Source organism: Montipora capricornis, chromosome 8 (assembly GCF_036669925.1).
Source record: "Montipora capricornis isolate CH-2021 chromosome 8, ASM3666992v2, whole genome shotgun sequence".
NCBI lineage: Eukaryota > Metazoa > Cnidaria > Anthozoa > Scleractinia > Acroporidae > Montipora > Montipora capricornis.
In genome coordinates, this window is record NC_090890.1 from 47,323,203 (window position 1) to 47,340,702 (window position 17,500).

At 40.9% G+C, this 17,500-nt stretch overlaps 1 protein-coding gene across 1 annotated transcript in view; it reads right to left on the reverse strand.

Moving 5' to 3' along the window:
• Positions 1-801: 801 nt before the first annotated feature.
• LOC138060293 (H(+)/Cl(-) exchange transporter 7-like) overlaps positions 802-17,500 on the reverse strand; it is a 39,991-nt gene continuing 23,292 nt past the window's right edge. The window contains exons 15-23 of the mRNA XM_068906036.1: positions 16,117-16,244; positions 14,411-14,496; positions 12,171-12,216; positions 11,718-11,807; positions 9,561-9,656; positions 7,119-7,211; positions 4,485-4,568; positions 3,578-3,658; positions 802-1,083 (exon numbers count right to left, since the gene is read on the reverse strand). Coding sequence (XP_068762137.1) covers positions 970-1,083; positions 3,578-3,658; positions 4,485-4,568; positions 7,119-7,211; positions 9,561-9,656; positions 11,718-11,807; positions 12,171-12,216; positions 14,411-14,496; positions 16,117-16,244 — 818 coding nt within the window. The 3' untranslated portion in view covers positions 802-969. The remainder of the gene's footprint in view (positions 1,084-3,577; positions 3,659-4,484; positions 4,569-7,118; positions 7,212-9,560; positions 9,657-11,717; positions 11,808-12,170; positions 12,217-14,410; positions 14,497-16,116; positions 16,245-17,500) is intronic.

Consider the following 17,500-nt stretch of genomic DNA (forward strand, 5'->3'; position numbering starts at 1 on the left):
CCACTTTCGATATATCAAAATTCAGTCCAAAACAAAAGGCATCATCTCGAGGATCTGGGGCATAAACTCATACAAATCCTTATATTTATTCCCCAGAGCCTCGAGGTGTCTTTTGTTTAGGACTGAATTTTAATATATCGAAATTGGTCTGTTAAAAAAGGCGGGAAAAGTGGTCATAGTTTGATCCATGACCATGCAATGAAGGGGAGTTCGATACCGGTGACGTCACAGACTACTTTGCATCGCTGCCAAGCTGTCACAATGCAAAGCAGTCTTTGACGTCAAACCGGTAATTAAACCCACTTCTCTTTCTTGCGCGGTCGTAGATCAAATTTCAGCTTGTTTTTCCACGTTTTTAGGAGCCACTTAAACAGTGACTTTGTAAGAGAAGTGCAAAGAATTGTTGAGCGGAAAGGGCTTTTTGAGGCGTTCAAGCGTATAAATCCCGCAGTCGCTCCGGTTTTACATTGATACCCGCAGTGATGAGTAATCCTGTAGCTATTCCAGACTGCTATTTTAATTGGTTCCCATGACCTGCAGCTTCTTTTGTTATCAGATGCATTGTCTCTGTTGTATCATCTATTCTTTCGTTCTCCAATCACATACCGCGTCATTCAATTATATTTGCCATTGGCCAAACTAATTTTCGACTGTTGCAATACTTAATCGAACATCGCTCTAGGACTGCGATTTGAAACCAAGCAGCATATTCTCCGAGAGTCCTGTTTGGTGAAAAAAGACATTTGTACTCTATATATTCTTATAGTACCATTATCAAATTTGATTTAAAACACGAAATGAAAAAGAATGAAAATGTATCAATTTATTTTCTATTTTCAGTTGATTGTTAGAGAAATATAAAAACATTCAAACAATTACATTGTGTGTCTCTATTTCCTTTCTGTACACCACTTCAATAATTTTAATTTAAGTCAAAATTCTCATCCACCTGTATCAGTTTAAAACCGCTTAATCGTGCAAGGAATGGGCTTCGAGGATATGAACTTCTTCCAAACCAATCTGCCCCCTATGGCTCCACATTCGAAACCGAGCGATGTCTTTTCGGGTTACCATTCCAACCACCTATCACAGAATAACACGGAAAACAAATTCAACAAAATAAAGCTGGAAATACGAGGTCAATAGCAAAAGCACTTTTGCCGCTCTTTGCTTGCTCGGTAACGTTAACAACGTTAGCAGTCGTTTGACAAACCTCCGTCTCACGAATATTAGAGAGCTAAGATTCTAGTACGAGTACGAGATTTTCTCATAGAACAACACTGAACGCGCGCAAACCAGCGTCATTTTGGCGGGCAATACGTGACACCGTCGTCATTTAGTACGAGGTTTTGCAAAAATGTCGTCGTCTCAAAACAAGTCAACAACACGGTAGCAGTTTTAGCATTTTTTGATCACCAAAAAGGCTCATTTACCAGCAGCAAAAATAATTGAGCAACCTATAGTGCTAACAAAGAGTAAGATTGATCGTACGGGTTATAAATTCCCCAAGTATTTTCGCTAAAAACGGGCAGTCAAAAGTCGTTCTCGTCCTCGTCATTGTCTTAGAATCTAAAGGTCCCTATTAACGCTCATGCTGTAGAGAGCATTGTTAGCTCGTTAGCTTAATTAGCTACTAACTATGTGTAGAGGGAAGTCGAAAAAGACGGTAAAAATTAACGAAACAGCATCTGCTCCTCGAGTAAACCACTAACAAGTTCCTAACTAGTAGTAATCAAAGATTATGGAGTGCGTTTGATACCAATTCAGCGTAAAACAGATGCAAGCGCGGACATGTCTCAATCCGAGGCCCTCTCTCCTATGATATCATTCGCCCCTACAAAATCTGCGGGGATGCCAAATGAGTGTGTATCTCAAGACCCGTAGGTCGGGCGTCCCAAAAAACCTCGCTACAATCTGCATTAGTACTGTGTTCTCCTACTCGTCGAACGCAAGAAGTTCAACTAATCTTTTTAAACGGCTCATCCCATAGTAAAAACATGAAAAGATTTTACTAGTTATGGACTACCGTTTTGTTGCAGTTTGGACTGAGAGCACTTCAAGATGGTTGAAATGCTTTGGCATCGTATGATTCCCTTAAGGTAATTCCTTGGTATTGCATTGCGCATCCCTACTGCGCACGATTTTCGCGTCATTAGCGCGCTCGAGAGCACGTGCGCGTATAAAACGTAAGAGATTTCCCTCAAACTAAGCCCGATAACGAAATAAATGCTCCTTTTCTCTCAAACGAGCACGGTGACCCCGATTTTTTTACAGGTATTTGCTAAGAACAATCTAAGAAAGAACATATTTGAAGAACAAAAAAAGTTTGAACATGAATTTTTTTGGAAAACAGTTCCGTACTGGGTGTATTTTGACCAAGGCGAGGACTTCACGCTAACCACGGAACTGTCCCAAAGAGTGCACTATTCCCACAACCAGGCAATCAAAAACGGCGTAAATGAAGCAAGACTGCTTATGTGAATAAAAGAAGCTTTATTTTCAAAATAACATTTTGTATCTTTCAAGTAACCAAGACTTAATTCTGTATGAAGGTGATTCGAATTTTTAACGTGCAACCTGTAAAAATACCCCATTTTAAGAGCCTGCTGACGCGTAAACAAGCATGGTGACCCAATTTTTGTTATTGCATTTTTTTAATGTTCCTATCATGAATGTTAATTATGCCAAGCTTCCAAAAAAGTTTGATAGTAGAACAATTTCAAGGGAATTAACTTAAGCCTGGTTTTCAATAGCAGCGCAAGCGAAGGAACGCATAATTTACCGTGAAAACGGGCGTGACGCAAGGATAGGCACAAGCGCAAAGATAAAAACTTTTCCTTTTCCTTGTGCTTGCGTTCGCTTGCGTTGCGTGAAAACGGGACGTAACGCAATCTGTGATGTTCGGCCAGTGAAAAAGACCCGTTCCAGATTCCACTCGCAGCGCCGCTTTGTAAGAGAGAACTAGCGAATATTTGTCTCTGCGTCGCGTGCTTTAATGCTCGCGTTTCTTACCTGTTAACTACAGGTATCAAGTAACTTCTCAAAAAAGATAGAGACGAGTTAGAAAAGAGAATTTTCATGCTATTGCGACAAGCAAAACCCTGCCTTTTCTAACGTCTTCGTGATACATCAGTCGAAAGCATCAAACAAAGTTTCCTTTTTAAAAGAGTCCGAATACGAAGCATTTGCAGTGCATATCGCTTCAATTGATTTTCATAAAATACTAACGCGTTCTTTAAGTGAGGCAGTGTGGGCCAGTGGTTAGGGCGCTTGCCTTGAGATCCGGAGATCCCGGGTTCAAGAGCCGCTCTGACCACTCGTTGAATTTGATCCTGGTAGGCCCTGGTTCAACTTCCCAGCTGCACTTGTAAATCGCCAACTGGTTTGCCTCCGGCCAGTTGGGATTCTTATTAGTTGTTGTTGTTGTTGTTGTTGTTGTTGTGTTCTGTCGTTTCGTTGATTGTGTTTCATTGGCCCTTAAAAGCCCCTATGGGGAGCGGTCAATTAAGTATGTATTGTATTGTATTGATTTGAAAAAGGAGACGAAGTTCGGGAGACAGTTCCCTGGTTCACTGACCTCGTTATGTTCATCGACGACCACGATATGTCTAAGTCCCAGGGCCCTGAATAACTTGAAAGTACGCGATAGAGATGAACTCTGAAAAACAAAAGGAGTATGTGACAACGACACTTTACCTTCTTAATGAAGAAAGGCGCACGGAAATAACCTCTCTTCTGTAATCGTTATTCTTATAGACCTATATAATGCGTTGAAAAACATTTTGTCGAAAATGGTCACCATTTTGATATTCTTTTGTTTCTGAAATCCATGGCTGGAAGCCAACAACTCACATAGTTAACGTTTGCAAAGACCATCTATAATCAGAACGGAGTCTCTCGCCAAGTACTGTCAACTTAGTCACGCAAGTACTGTCAACTTTAGTCACGCAAGCAAGCGGAATAAGGAGAATGGCGAGAGAGCCCTTCTTCTCGCTCTCTCCACGTTCTCCACGGCTCGCTGTATGACTTAAACGGGCGTCTCTACCTACTCATAAGGCACTGCTAGTGAACCAATCAATGTGCGATCTCTCTAATTACATCACAGCTGCATAAATTAATATTTGAATTTACGCGGGAATTTGAAACCTAAAACTGACGACAAGATCTGAGAAACGGTCTTTAAACCGAGGGGGACTGGTAGGTCGCTCCAAGTGGGCCCCTGGGCCACCGTTTGTCTTTCTTGTCAAATAGGCCATTTCCGAGTTCATGTCTGCCTCCTCTTCAAAGCGAGTCTAAGTGCAAAGTTTTTGTGATGCTAATTAGTTCTACTTTACATATGAATGAAAACTAATTTTCATAAGAAAAACTTCGCACTTAGACTCGCTTTGAAGAGGAGGCAGACATGAACTCGGAAATGGCCTATTAGCCCCTTGTTTTCTAAAACTCAAAACTTACCAAGAAAAAAAAAAGAGCAAAAAACATACCTCGTTTAATGTGTAAGGGAAAGGATTCATGAATGGTCTTAGGTCAATGTAGCATTCCCTTTCTTTTCGAGATATACTAAGATTCTGTAGGGAAAAATATTGAAGATTGTCAGGAACTCGAGAAGCGAGCCGCGGAACGTGCTTTGTTTGAATTATATATCTTCATATCAGTCTCTAAGAGAGATGACTGGAACAAATTAAAGGAGTCAGGGAATCAGAATAGACCAATTTTAAAATATTAAAATTCAGTCCCAAACAAAAGGAATCATATCGAGGCTCTAGGGAATAAATATATGGATTTGTATGAGTTTATTCCCCAGAGCCTCGAGATGATGCCTTTTGTTTAGGACTGAATTTTAATACATCGAGATCGGTCTATTTTCCTGACTCGAGCCGAATGCTGGCATACTCGGTAACTGTTTTCACTAACGCATCTTCTTCAAGCGGTTTCCAACTAAGCTTCGACAGAATTTTCACGATAAAACAGAGCCGGGAGCTCAACAAAAAAGGGCTTGGTGATTGGCTTAAAAAACTCGCGCCAAGGCTACATTTCAAAGCCAATCAAAAGCAAAAGCACTTTTCCTGTGCTTGGCGCCGCCAACATGTCCTTGATTCACATTATAGGGAGTCTAATTAAGCAAAGACAACGGCTACAGCAACGACATCGCTACAAAGCAAGAACATGATTGGTTAAAAAAGGAAAAATACTTGTGCTGCACGTGCAGCAGGAATTTCCGTGCATTTCTTTGCCGTATTCCACAAAACAACAACGTTTTGACGACAACACGAGCATATAACAATAAACCATTCATTAGGTGAGGTAAATGACCCTTTTACCACGGGAAACTGCATTTAGTGCATGTGACCAACATTTCCAAGGTAAATTTCCCTTGGTAAATTCCCATGGATACGTCAAAAAGATCAGAGGAAGCGCCCATGACATTTAACGTGCTAAGGTGGCAGGGTGATTTCAGGCCCTAGTTACAAGAGCCGATCAAGATGCTGATAAAGTTGTGATTAAATTTCCCGCCGATGAATCGCGCGAGATTTCTTTTTACCTCGGTAATCTTCGTAACCTGTGACCACTGGTTAACACGGTATACTAAAAACCAAGTGTGAGGCACCGCGGGATAATTTACCATGGGAAATGGCACTATCCAGAAAAACCTTACACAACAATGACCACGACCAGGTTTTCTGAGCCCGCGAGACTGAGCACCCCCAACAAACCATTGTTTTAACGAAAACCGCTAGTCAGCAAACCTGGTTCTGGTCATTGCTGTCTAAGGTCTTCCCACTAACCATGGTGTGTGTAACCACACCTATTTTCTATTTTTACTTTAAAGCCGTTTGTACCCATTCAGTTACAGGATAGTTCGTCCGTAAATTGTACATGGTGAACGAGACAGTATAATCGTGAAATACTTGCAACAGCGCTAAGTTATATTTGGAGTGACGTTTTCGTTGACTTTGCCATTGTCCTGGCTTAAACTCCCTAGGGAGTTCAAGGGAGTTCAAACTCCCTAGGGAGTTTAAGAAAGGACGACGGCGACGGAAACGACAACTCCACAAAACAATAGTATCATTGGTTAAAAGAGGCAAAATAGTCGTGCTGCACGTGCGGCACGCGTTTTAACGCATTTTCCTGCGGTACGCTGCGTAACAACGACGTAAAATCACCAAATCTGACGTTTTCATCTTGACGACCACACGAGCGTACAAATGTGAGTCTTTCAGTCTCTACTTTTACTGTGAAACCGCTAGTACCGATTTATTTTTGGGGTACGTCGCCCACATCGTACGACGCGAACGAGATGGACTAATGGCGAAAAACGTACGTTATTGTTAAGTTTTATTTTGAAGTGAGGATTTCGTCAACGTCGCCATTGTAGATCTTTAAGTCCCTAATATCTCTATTACGATGGAAGAAAAGCACTCAATTACCCAAACAATATTCTCCCGAACTACTTGGCATTTTGCACATTTCTTTCCCGGTCTCCGCAAATCGGCAACGTGAAACGTGAAATGAATCATGGAAAGCGAAGTCTTCAATGAATCGTTTGCTTGTATGCGTCTGTTGTTATTGGACGCAGTTTCATTTGTAACCGCATCCCTTTCGATGAGGTTACGCTTTTCCTTTACATGGTGCCGGTCGAGTTTGTTATTGAAACCGGGTCGTTTTGAAGACCCTTTCAAAACAAGGTTTCTTTGGTCGTGTTAACGGCGAAGCCGCATCGATTTAAAAAACGGTTGTGTACTTTGGCGCAAAACTGGCTGGCTCGCTTAGGAAAAACGTGGTGATCCTCGCACGAAGTACAGCGCTTTGCTACACAATGAGGGTTACGTTCGCTTATTCAGCTGTCCTGTGTTTTTTTGCGGTCATGACAAAAAAAAAAAAGGGTGTGACGGCATGGCCTCTTTACTCGTTCCCAGATACAACTGACAAAAGCCCCAAGCGCCTAATGACGTAAAACATATTAGATAGCTTGAATCGATTCCTTGTGTAAACAGTTCGAAGCCGTCTCGTTTTCGATGCGGTTTCGAGGTCCGGAAACCGCGTCCGTGTTAACAATGCCGAAAGCAATAACTTTGGTCTGGGTTACAAAAGTCAACTGAATTTAATTACGTTAGTACCCGTATGTGAGGAAATCTTGGGTAGGCATCTCTGAAGTCTCTTAGCTGCAATGAGTGTTTTATTCTCACTGGTGGGTTGCCTTCGGAAAACATCTGTTGACAGAAGAGACAATGGAAAAAGTTTACGGGATATCTATTTCAGCCGATGGAGAACCATTAAACCAGAACAACAACTACTTTATTTATATAACAATGTGAAAATTAACTATAAAATTACATTATATTCCTTTTCAGTTATATCAGCCTTGCTCTTTTTGGCTCTTTACTTAATTCAGTGTATCTTAGTTAATCACTAAATTAAGGCCCCTTCCACACGTATCAGGATATTTTTTATTTTTTCTGCGTATTAAAGAAATTTCACGTCCACACGTAACGTATTGAAACCGAATTTGCTAATCTCGTACCCAGATCTCACTCTGTCACTGGAAATGTGAGATCTGGTAAAGTTCGACAGTACACCATTTTTCATTGGCTTCTAAAAAAAGGTTGCGGCAATGCAATCGACGCTCCGATTGGCTTATTTCGCGGGACACTTAATGAAGGTTTGGTTTTCGCAAGCTCATGCTCTGTTTTGAATAAATGTCAGTTGTGCGGAGGAAAGTTTTGTTTTTTCCGACGCCAGAAAAGCTTTACAGTTGAGGAAAATCATTTTAAAGATTTGCGACGTTTGTTTGAATGGTACCGACGAAAGCCCCACGTACCCTGCCACTCGAATATTAAAGTTCTGCGAAGCTTGCTACGCGGTAGGCAGAAACTAATAAATTCAAGTTGAAGTATGTAATTTATTCAAAACAGTGTTTCTCGTTCTTAAAGCGTGACTCGCGAATTAAGTAGTGATCAATTGTGAATTTTACGGTTAGATTAACTACATTTTTCACGAGATCGTGTCAAGAAAATAGGACTCGTTGTAGTGATTAGTTCTAAGCACTCTTTAACGTTTTCGCTTTCAATTTACGGTTTGGCTAACTACACTTTTCACCAGATTGTGTGAAGAAAATAGCACTCGTTTACTGATTAAGCCAAAGCGTTAGTTTCAGTGATTAGGCCTAAACCCTCTTTAACATTTTAGCTTTCAATTTACAGTTTGGCTGACTACACTTTGCACGAGATCGTGTGAAGAAAATAGCACTCGTTTATTGATTAAGCCTAAGCGCTCGTTTCAGTGATTCTGAGTTGCTCCGACAATTAAACAATACAATCGCCTGTAGCGCTTCTTTCTGTTTCGGCTTAAGTTTAAGGTTTCCTTGTCCTCTACCCAAAAGAATCTCTTCAAGAATACTCTCGAAATCCGTGTTTATTCCGCAAAATCACCCAAAATCACAACAGAGAGTGCGAACATGCGCAGTGGTAGAAAAGCCCGTATTTCGGGCCTCGCTGGCACTGAGCATGCTCGAAATCGAACTTTACCAGATCTTCCTTCCGTATGACCGTGGAAGATCTGGGTACGAGATTACGAATTTGCCTCTCCACACGTATCCGGATTCGTTCTAGTATCCAGGACTCCTCTGTGACTATTGTCAACAGAGCATGCGCCATCAGCAGTGCGGGTTGGCCACAAGAAAAGCGATAGCAATTCGTTCAGCGGCCATGTTTGACATGTGGAACATTTACGCGGTAAAGATTCCAACAATTCCAAAAGATTCCAAGTTCTTTGGGTATTCAGAAATTTCCAATCTGGAGAGCGGATTTAAAAAGTTGCGGTTCGCCGGATACGTGTGGACGGAAGGAGAATCCGAGATCTCGGTTTTTCCAACCGGGGGTAAGCGGGCTGGAAATTTTGCCACATGAATACTTCAACCCTGTTATTCTCGCGATAGAACGTACAGTTCTGAGTTCTTCGATGACGAAGCTTGGAATAGTTCCTCTTGTGGTTGACATAAAGTCTGAAGAATTTTGAGGTTGCTTGAACTAAGAAATTGGAGAAATTCTCACCAAGGCTCCTTCGTTAGGTTTCACGCCTGAGCGGTCGCGTCAATACTTTTCATCTTGGAAACCGGGCTGAAAGCTGTCATATGAACAGACACCAATAGCTGTTCTTACAGTTCAGCGGTGTCCGTTTCAAAGCACGCGGAAGCGAGGCTTTCGGGTCAACATTCGATCATGTGGAGAGAAGAGTAAGAGGTTTAGCACGCGAAATGCGAAAAAACTATTGAGTTCCTATCCAAAATTTATGTTTTCCTCAGAAGAAGAGAAACTACAGTTGTTGAAGGGAAAATGCCCTCGATAGTTTCGCATATTGGGGTTGTTACTTCGGTTAATACATCCATATGTTATGCAGCCATGGGACGCATAAGGCCTCATGTTATAAAGTGCCTTGCCATAATTCCTACGATAAAATTAGGCCTGACAAACCTTAACCTAGCCAGCCTGGTCAAACCGGGATCATGTGAAGAGGCCCTGAATCAGTTATCTCACTGACGTATATTTTTATTTTAAACTTACCTTGGATTTTAAGAGAACAATAAGCTGAGATCTTAAGATGAGACCGCGAAAAGTTCCAAACCGAGTTTTACTCAGTTCCCTGGAAAGACTGGAATCCTGAAATAAGTTCAAGAAATGGAAGCTTCTAAGTGAAAGTGATTATAACAGTTAATAAAGCACATCTTCTCCATCACAATTTATGAAAGTTTGTCATAATGTTTTGAGATCATTCTTGAGTCAACACCGGCCAACATGCCGGCATAGAATTAACAAATCTTCGTTAGACAGAGCACATTCCGAGTGGGCGAAACTCCTAGAATCGACAAAAAAAACCTTCTTTCTCACAAAATGAGAAACCATATCTTTATCGACGTTCAAACGAAGCCACCGTGAGAAAAGTGGCACCAACACTGTCTTCAACTTAAATTCTCTTTACACGGAACATGGGAAATTGCATGACCAAATAATTTCTGTAATAAAATATCTAAATTCGATAAACAATTGATAATAATTCCCCTTTCAGATAATCATTCCTTTACAAATATACTTGACTCGAGCAGGGATGCTAACCTTCTGAAAGATTCTGAAATTCCCTGGACACGTCTGCAGTTGCAATGCGCATGCGCACTTCCGCAAACAATAAATTATTCTATTAATCATCCTTCACGGCCTGCATGCGTCATTTTAATGCATATAATTAATTTTATAGCAAAAAGTGACTTCAAAGAAGATGACAACAATCTGGTCCATAAGGAATACACGCAAGACAAACTCCTCAGAGTATCCCACATGTGTTGGAAAGCTCAGGCGTACTCATATATATAAGCAATGCGGAGTATACTATAGCGGGATTTCTGATCCCGCATACTAAAGCCGGAACGAATGGGAGATACCTAGCGGGCCTCCTGATAAGGAACGGCTTGGTGAAATCCGAAGGGCTAGCCACCCCGATTTTTTTTTTAAAAAAAAGAATCATGGATAACTGGTTGAGTCGAAACAAGTCCGAACTGAAATCAAACCCGACGATCTCGATTTGTCGACAACAGACGAACCAGTTTAGGATGGTTTACGCAATGACAGGCATAAACCTTCGAAATCCATTTTTTAGCTCTGAATTACACTCATTAGGTCTAAGAACTCAAAAGGTTGCGGTTACTGGGAGTTGGGTCTCGCTGGTCATATGAGTTAGGGTTCTGTTTAGGGTGAGGGCTAAGAACCCGAGTTCCAGTTTTTCTTTTATAAATGTTTTTTTTCCTATTTTGTCTTAATTTTTGTTAATATTTTTTCTTAGTTTGTTTCTTTTAATTTTCTTTGAAGTGAAGTGTGTAGTCGACCGTTATAAATGGAATCGACCGTTTCAATTGGCAACGACCGTTCTGAGAAATGGCAACGACCGTTTCAAATGGCAACGACCGTTTACGAAAGGGAAATTTGCAACGTCATATCAATAAACCAAGAAAGAGAAAAGGTTCATTTTCTTACGAGTATAGACCGAATGCATAAATGGCGGCCAAAAAAATATTCTTTTGTTCATGTGCTAATTAGACTCACTAGCCTCGCTCTCAAGCAACATTTCTTTTGTATTTCGTCCATGCAAACGAGGCTAGTGAGGCTAATTAGCACATAAACGAAAAGAATATTTTTTTGACCGCCATTTATGCATTCGGTCTATGTCGCGGTAATACTTACTAGTAAAACCCATTGGAGCCACCTGACTTTTTCAGGTGTCTAGAAGAGACAATTGCTTATACTATCCAGAAAAGTACGGGGATCATTTCTCCCTTTCTTTCCGCAACATAACCGTTAGCCCAAGGAATTAGCTAAAGCTCTAAAAATTACACAAACCGACCGCAGTGATCTTCCCATGACTGTCTGTCCATGACTTGTCACTAGCTTATCTTAGCCGACTGGATAAAATCAAAAGATGTGAGCAAGTGTGACAATTGTAAATCACATTGACGAACATTCACTAAACGTGCAACCATTGATGTTCAAAAGCGTAATGCGCCCGTGGGAGATCGTAGGTTCGAATGCTGCTTAGGAATCTGATCTTCGAGTTGCCTTTCGCCCGTTGCAAGCAACTAGTTTATTTTCATTAGACATTATGTGAACAAATTTATGTTCTTGAACAGCAAGAAGGTGAACGAGTGCACGGAAAAAGAGAAAACAAAGTCTTACCTCGTCGGCACTCGTGCTACGATGATCAACCACAGGAAAACCATTGTGATGCGAACTTCTATCCTTCAACACATCAACTATTCTCCCAACCTGACGAATGAAAGCTATAGTTTACAAATATTGTTTAGAGTGGTTTTCAATTGTGTGTCGAAAGTAATTAGCGAATTACTTTGGTTTTGCATTACTTAACTCAGTGATTGGTTCAAAGTTCTCGCGACATTTTTTCAACCAATAAGAAGTGAAACCAAAACCAATCGTGGCTCGCGCGTACACATTTTCCCGCGCTTTGTGTCGGCTACGTGTAATTACTTCGACTTTTGATTGGTTTACTGGATTGTCTCCGTCCTTTTTGATCGGCCGAAGTAATTACTTTGGTTTTGGTTTTACGACACTCGATTGAAACTAGCTCTATGTCAGTCCAACAATGAAACTGTGAATAGCAGTGACTATTACCTTCTCCACTGTGTTGAAACAAACGACCTTCCTGCTCATAACGTCACTGTAAGTTAAAAAGAAAATCGTGTAATAAATAGCCACTCTCAATGCAACTACTGGTGATTAACTATGCAATGAAGCCTTGAAAAAGAAGATAACCCAGTAGTTGCTTGGCAATGGGCGATTGCACAACTGATTAATTAAAATTCCATGCGCTCTTCACACCGCACATCATTTGGGACACTGTTTTTTAATAAAGCAAACAAGCAAGTTCAGCCCCGAGGAGTTCTAGTAGCTCAATGAGTAGAGCATCCGACCGGTGTCTTTGACTCTGATTTAGACATTACGCGGGGTTTTCGACATTTTTGTAAAGTAGCCGACATACTTCTGAAAGCACCGGACGTGACATATTTGGCGCCGAAAGGCGCATTGCGAGTGGCGAAGGCGCGAGCTACCTAAGGGGGTCTGGGGGGGCATGCCCCCCCCCCCCCCAGGAAATTTATAAAATAGAACACTCATAAAAGCTGTTTCAGCGTTTCTGGAACCCTAGAATCAGGCTGGAGTTTACTCAAATTCTCTTTAAAAAGTAAGTAAAAAAATCATAATAAGAAGAAATAAAACAAACCCCTCAAATATTGGCAACACAGTACCGGACATGGAATAGAAACCCACCGGACGAAACGACCGGTCTCCAGCCTCAAACGAAAACCCTGCACTACGAGAATAAATTTAGAGAAATTCGCGATTTGACCACGATAAGGTTATTTAAATAAAAAGTATTCCTCTATTTTTTAAATCTTGATGAAGATGCACATGTTTGTAGTGTCCGTTAGTCTTTTTATTCCTGATTTTAATTTGACTACGTGTATATTTGTAAATATTTCATGATAGTATTCTCGGTTTTCACATGACGTCACGACCGCCATGTTGGTGCCCTAAACAAAGAAAAGGCGGCCATGTTGGTGCCCCGACCAAATCCTCCGGGAATTTAACTCTATTATTATGCAAATGCTTCCTTTTGTTTTCGTCGAAAAACATGGCTGTTGATCACGTGAGTGAAAACCAGCAATTATTTCCCTTTTATTACTATTTGCTACTGATCACAGATTTACACCAGTAAATCCTTTGATTTGGCTGATTGGTCTTTTATCAGTCTCAATAAAGATGTATGTTACATCGGCTTACCCACACAACCTTACGATCCTTTTTTTTAGGATCTTCACTACCTTCCGTTCCATCCTCACAACTGTCGTTTAAAAACTTGAATGTTATGCAAAACGGTTTGACAAATGTTGTGTTCAAACAGAAATTGAACATTCGACTGTCAGTTATCCTTCCATGACATAACGGTCACCTTTACGAACAGGTACAGCATTGTTAAAGAAAGTACGATTGCTTCAAATGCAACAGCTCTCCAAAACCTAACAGGCCTTCTGCAACTAACGATCACATGGTACAAAATCCGCCATGCTGGAGGACAAGCTCATTATTATTCCCCCACTGGGACATTAAAACAAGGAGACATGAACCAGTCAAGCTTGACTTGCCTTGTAATGTCCCAGTGGGGGAATAATAATGAGCTTGCCCTCCAGCATGGCGGATTTTGTACCATGTGATCGTTTGTTGCAAAAGGTTTTCTTTTAAAAATAGAAGAAAATAGGAATGACTTCGAAAAAATAGGAAAAACTAGGGAAAATAGGAACTTGACACCCTGTTATTTTCCAGTTGTTCTTTTGCCTGTTGCCAAGCAACTACGTAACAAAATCAGTTGAGCTTGTGAGGAACTTGTTAGCTGAGTTGAATCGAGGAGCAAATGTTGTTTTAGTTTCTTATTGCAATCTTTTTCGACTTTCCTCTAACTCCATGAAACGGAGCGAGTAGGGGCCAAATTAAACGAATATAAAAACAATTTTAAACGAACAATTAATAAATACGTTTACGAAATTTTGGTATCACTGACTCAAGAACATTATCAACTAATGTTTTTTAACTCGTTCCCAGGGCTTTTCCCTCACTTGAGGGGAAAGCCCTGGGAACGAGATTGCTAATGTTTTAAAGTAACATTTGAAATTTATAAGAGGGATTTGTATGGTTAGATTCTATACATGACTTTCTTGTTTGAACAATTCTTAAAAGCCAATCATGCTAAAATGTCATGATCTAACTTATGAATGAAGGCAATTACAGGAGGAAAACTTCCGTCAATCTCTCGCCTGGGCTTGTCCATTAGTTACAAATTAAGTCTGTCCCCTGCTTACCACACTTGCATTTGCACCGCCATGACAGGAGCTTCCCAGCCGAGCAACGGAACACCTTGTAACTTGATATGGATATCATAAAGGCCCTAGTAAAAAAATCAGAGTAGGCAAACGTCGTCCCATACAGCGTGCTTTTAAACCTGTTTATCGCCAACTCGGTTCCGCTCTTAGCTTTCTGTAGGGAAGATATCAATATTTACGTACCGACAAAGATGCTACACAAACGCTTTCGACTCTTCCTTTCCATAAGATCAAACGAATGTTGAAACAAATGTTCAAGCCGTTTTCCCAGTTCTTAAAGGTTCTAGCCTGACTTCTGGTTGTGTGTGTTTTTGAGGTCTTATTTGCTCAAGAGCCCATCGCGCTAATCAAGTCAAGCCGACCACACGCTGACAGAAAAGTAGACCACTAAAATTAACCTAGCCTGCATAGCTGGTGCATTTTAGCGAACGCGTGCCCGATATATTCCGATCGAGTGTTTTGGTCGTCATATAGACCTCTTTCATAATGGCGGCCAAATAAATTATTCCTTTTGTTTTAATGCTAACAAGCCCTACTAACCTCGCTACGACGAGCAAATTTCAAGAGAATATTTGCTTTAAAGCGCGGGCAGTAGGTCTAATTAACATAAATACAAAAGAATGTAAAGTTGGTCGCCATTTATGAAAGTGGTCTATTGGATTGGCAAGATGGAGGAAAGCATGGAGCGACTACTAAAAGTGCACTGAACAGTTGGCAGGGAGATTGACAACCTTGTAAAGATTTATCATTTCCTTACTCGCTACGTTCTTTCCTTGATCTTGCCAATCCAATATCGCGACCAAAACACTTGATTGAACTATATCTAACACCCGTTCGCTAAAACACGCCTGCTATGCAGGTTCAGTAAGATTAACCATGAGAGTGCACACTAAGTAGCAGTGCCTATTAACCCATTGTCGGTATCCATTTGAGAGTTAGCCCTGGACAGGGAAATAGGCCCAAACAAGGAAAGAGAAAAACTCGGACCAGAGGCCGGTTTCTCGAAAGTCCCGAAAACTTTTCGGACCCAAAAAGCCATTTGTGAAACTGCCAAACGCTTGGTTTGGAAAGCCGACCTTTTAACATGTTTTTAAGCCAACTAAAAGAAACATGTCTGTGAAGTTTGATGACTTAAATCCTCTCCATTCTTGAGATACAAAGGGAATTGTGACACCCGAAAATGGCCCGTAAAGTTTCGGGAAACCCCTTGTTTTGGAAAGCCGATCTCTTAACATGTTTTCAAGGCAATAAAAAGCGAAATAATTGTGAAGTTTGACGACTTAAATCGTCTCCGTTCTTGAGATACAGAGAGAATTGTGACACCCGAAAATGGTCCGTAAAGTTTCGGGACGTCCGAGAGACGGGTCCCAGGGGCCTGTTTCTCGAAAGTTCCGAAAACTCTTCGGGTCCGAAAAGCCACTTCGGAAACTGCTATTTCGATAGACTGGTCTTTGAACTTGTTTTCAAGGTATCAAAAAGCAAAACGATTGTGGAGTTTGATGGCCCAAAGGCTCTCCATTTCATAAGAAACAGAGGAAATTGTGGCACCCGAAAAGGGCCCAAAACGTTCCGGGACTTTCGAGAAACGGGTCCCAGGGTAGGAGAAATTTGTCTACCGGTGGGTGGGGTCCTTAATCATCGTCCCACAGAGTAGTAGATGCACACAACCAGTCTTTCTCTCTCACCTCGTTGAAGAAGTCACCGACCCACTTGGCAATCATGACAACAATCATTATAGGAATGCCAAAGCTGATGTTACCAGTGGCCTCCATCAAAATAACAGTCAGACTTATTGTCATTCGGACAACGCCACCTGCATAGTACGATTGAAGGAACGGTTATTCGAGACATCAAAAGAGAAACAGCTGAAAGTACATCAGCTTTGATAAACAGGGAGAAGGAAAAGACTAAGCTTAAGGCACGTTTTCACGAGAAAGCAAGAAAATGGCGTGGACCCCACGCGTGGGGAAGAGGAGCGTTGCGTAACTTCGGCCTCAGCGGCTGCAAAGGAGACTACAGGCGACGAAAATCATCACGGAAACTTAAGGTGCGTTCCTTTGGGATGATCCGAAAAAGGATCACTGATCCAAGATCACTTGGATCACGGTGCCTCAAAGGAACCGATGAATCCACTCTGGGAAAGGATTTTTCGGTTCCATTGATGCAGCATGATCCAAGTGATATTGGATCAGTGATCCTTTTTCGGATCATCCCAAAGGAACGCACCTTTAATCCTAACAAAATGATTTTGGGCGTTAACCCATCGTCATAGCAACGCGTAAACCGGTTGTTCAAAAGCTGATTAACGCTAATTCCAGATTAAAAATTAACCAAGGAGTTTCTTTCTTTACTGCCAACTGCTGTTCAAAGCTGATATTCGGCAAAACGATACATTAGAATAAGAAGCCAAGCTTCCACCAAAAAAAAATGAATACATAAAACAAAAGATTACGACAATCAGCTTTCGAACAACCGGACCCAGCTTTCAAATCTTCCTACGATGGTCAATTTAATGTGTCAACAACAATAATAATAATAATAACAATAATAATAATAACAATAATAATAATCATAATAATAATAATAATAATAATAATAATTTAATTCTTATATTGCGCGCTTTCCATGAAATGATCAAGCGCGCATTACATGATTTCTATCTATAATAATTAAATACAGGGTATCTAAATAATAATTATTAAAAATATACTATGATAAAATTGAAATATACAAACTAATAATTATCATGATAAAAATTTATAAAAATTAATAAAAAGCTTCCTTAAAGAGGTGCGTTTTCAGATGGCACATAAAAATCCCTAAAAACGTCACCCAAAAACACAGCTACGCTCTATCGTAACTCTATCGCGACACGATTATTCGCCCCTCATACGAGACCACTGCGTGTGCACCCAACAGGCGTCGTGTCGTTACGTAGCGACTTTTTCAGTTGCAAGTAGTGCACACGGAGCGATTTGTAGCAGAGACCTGTCCCTGCGACTTGTCGCTGAGTGTGTCTCGGCCTTTTAAGTCCCTCATAAACGCCACAAAACAATAGGTTGCATTAAA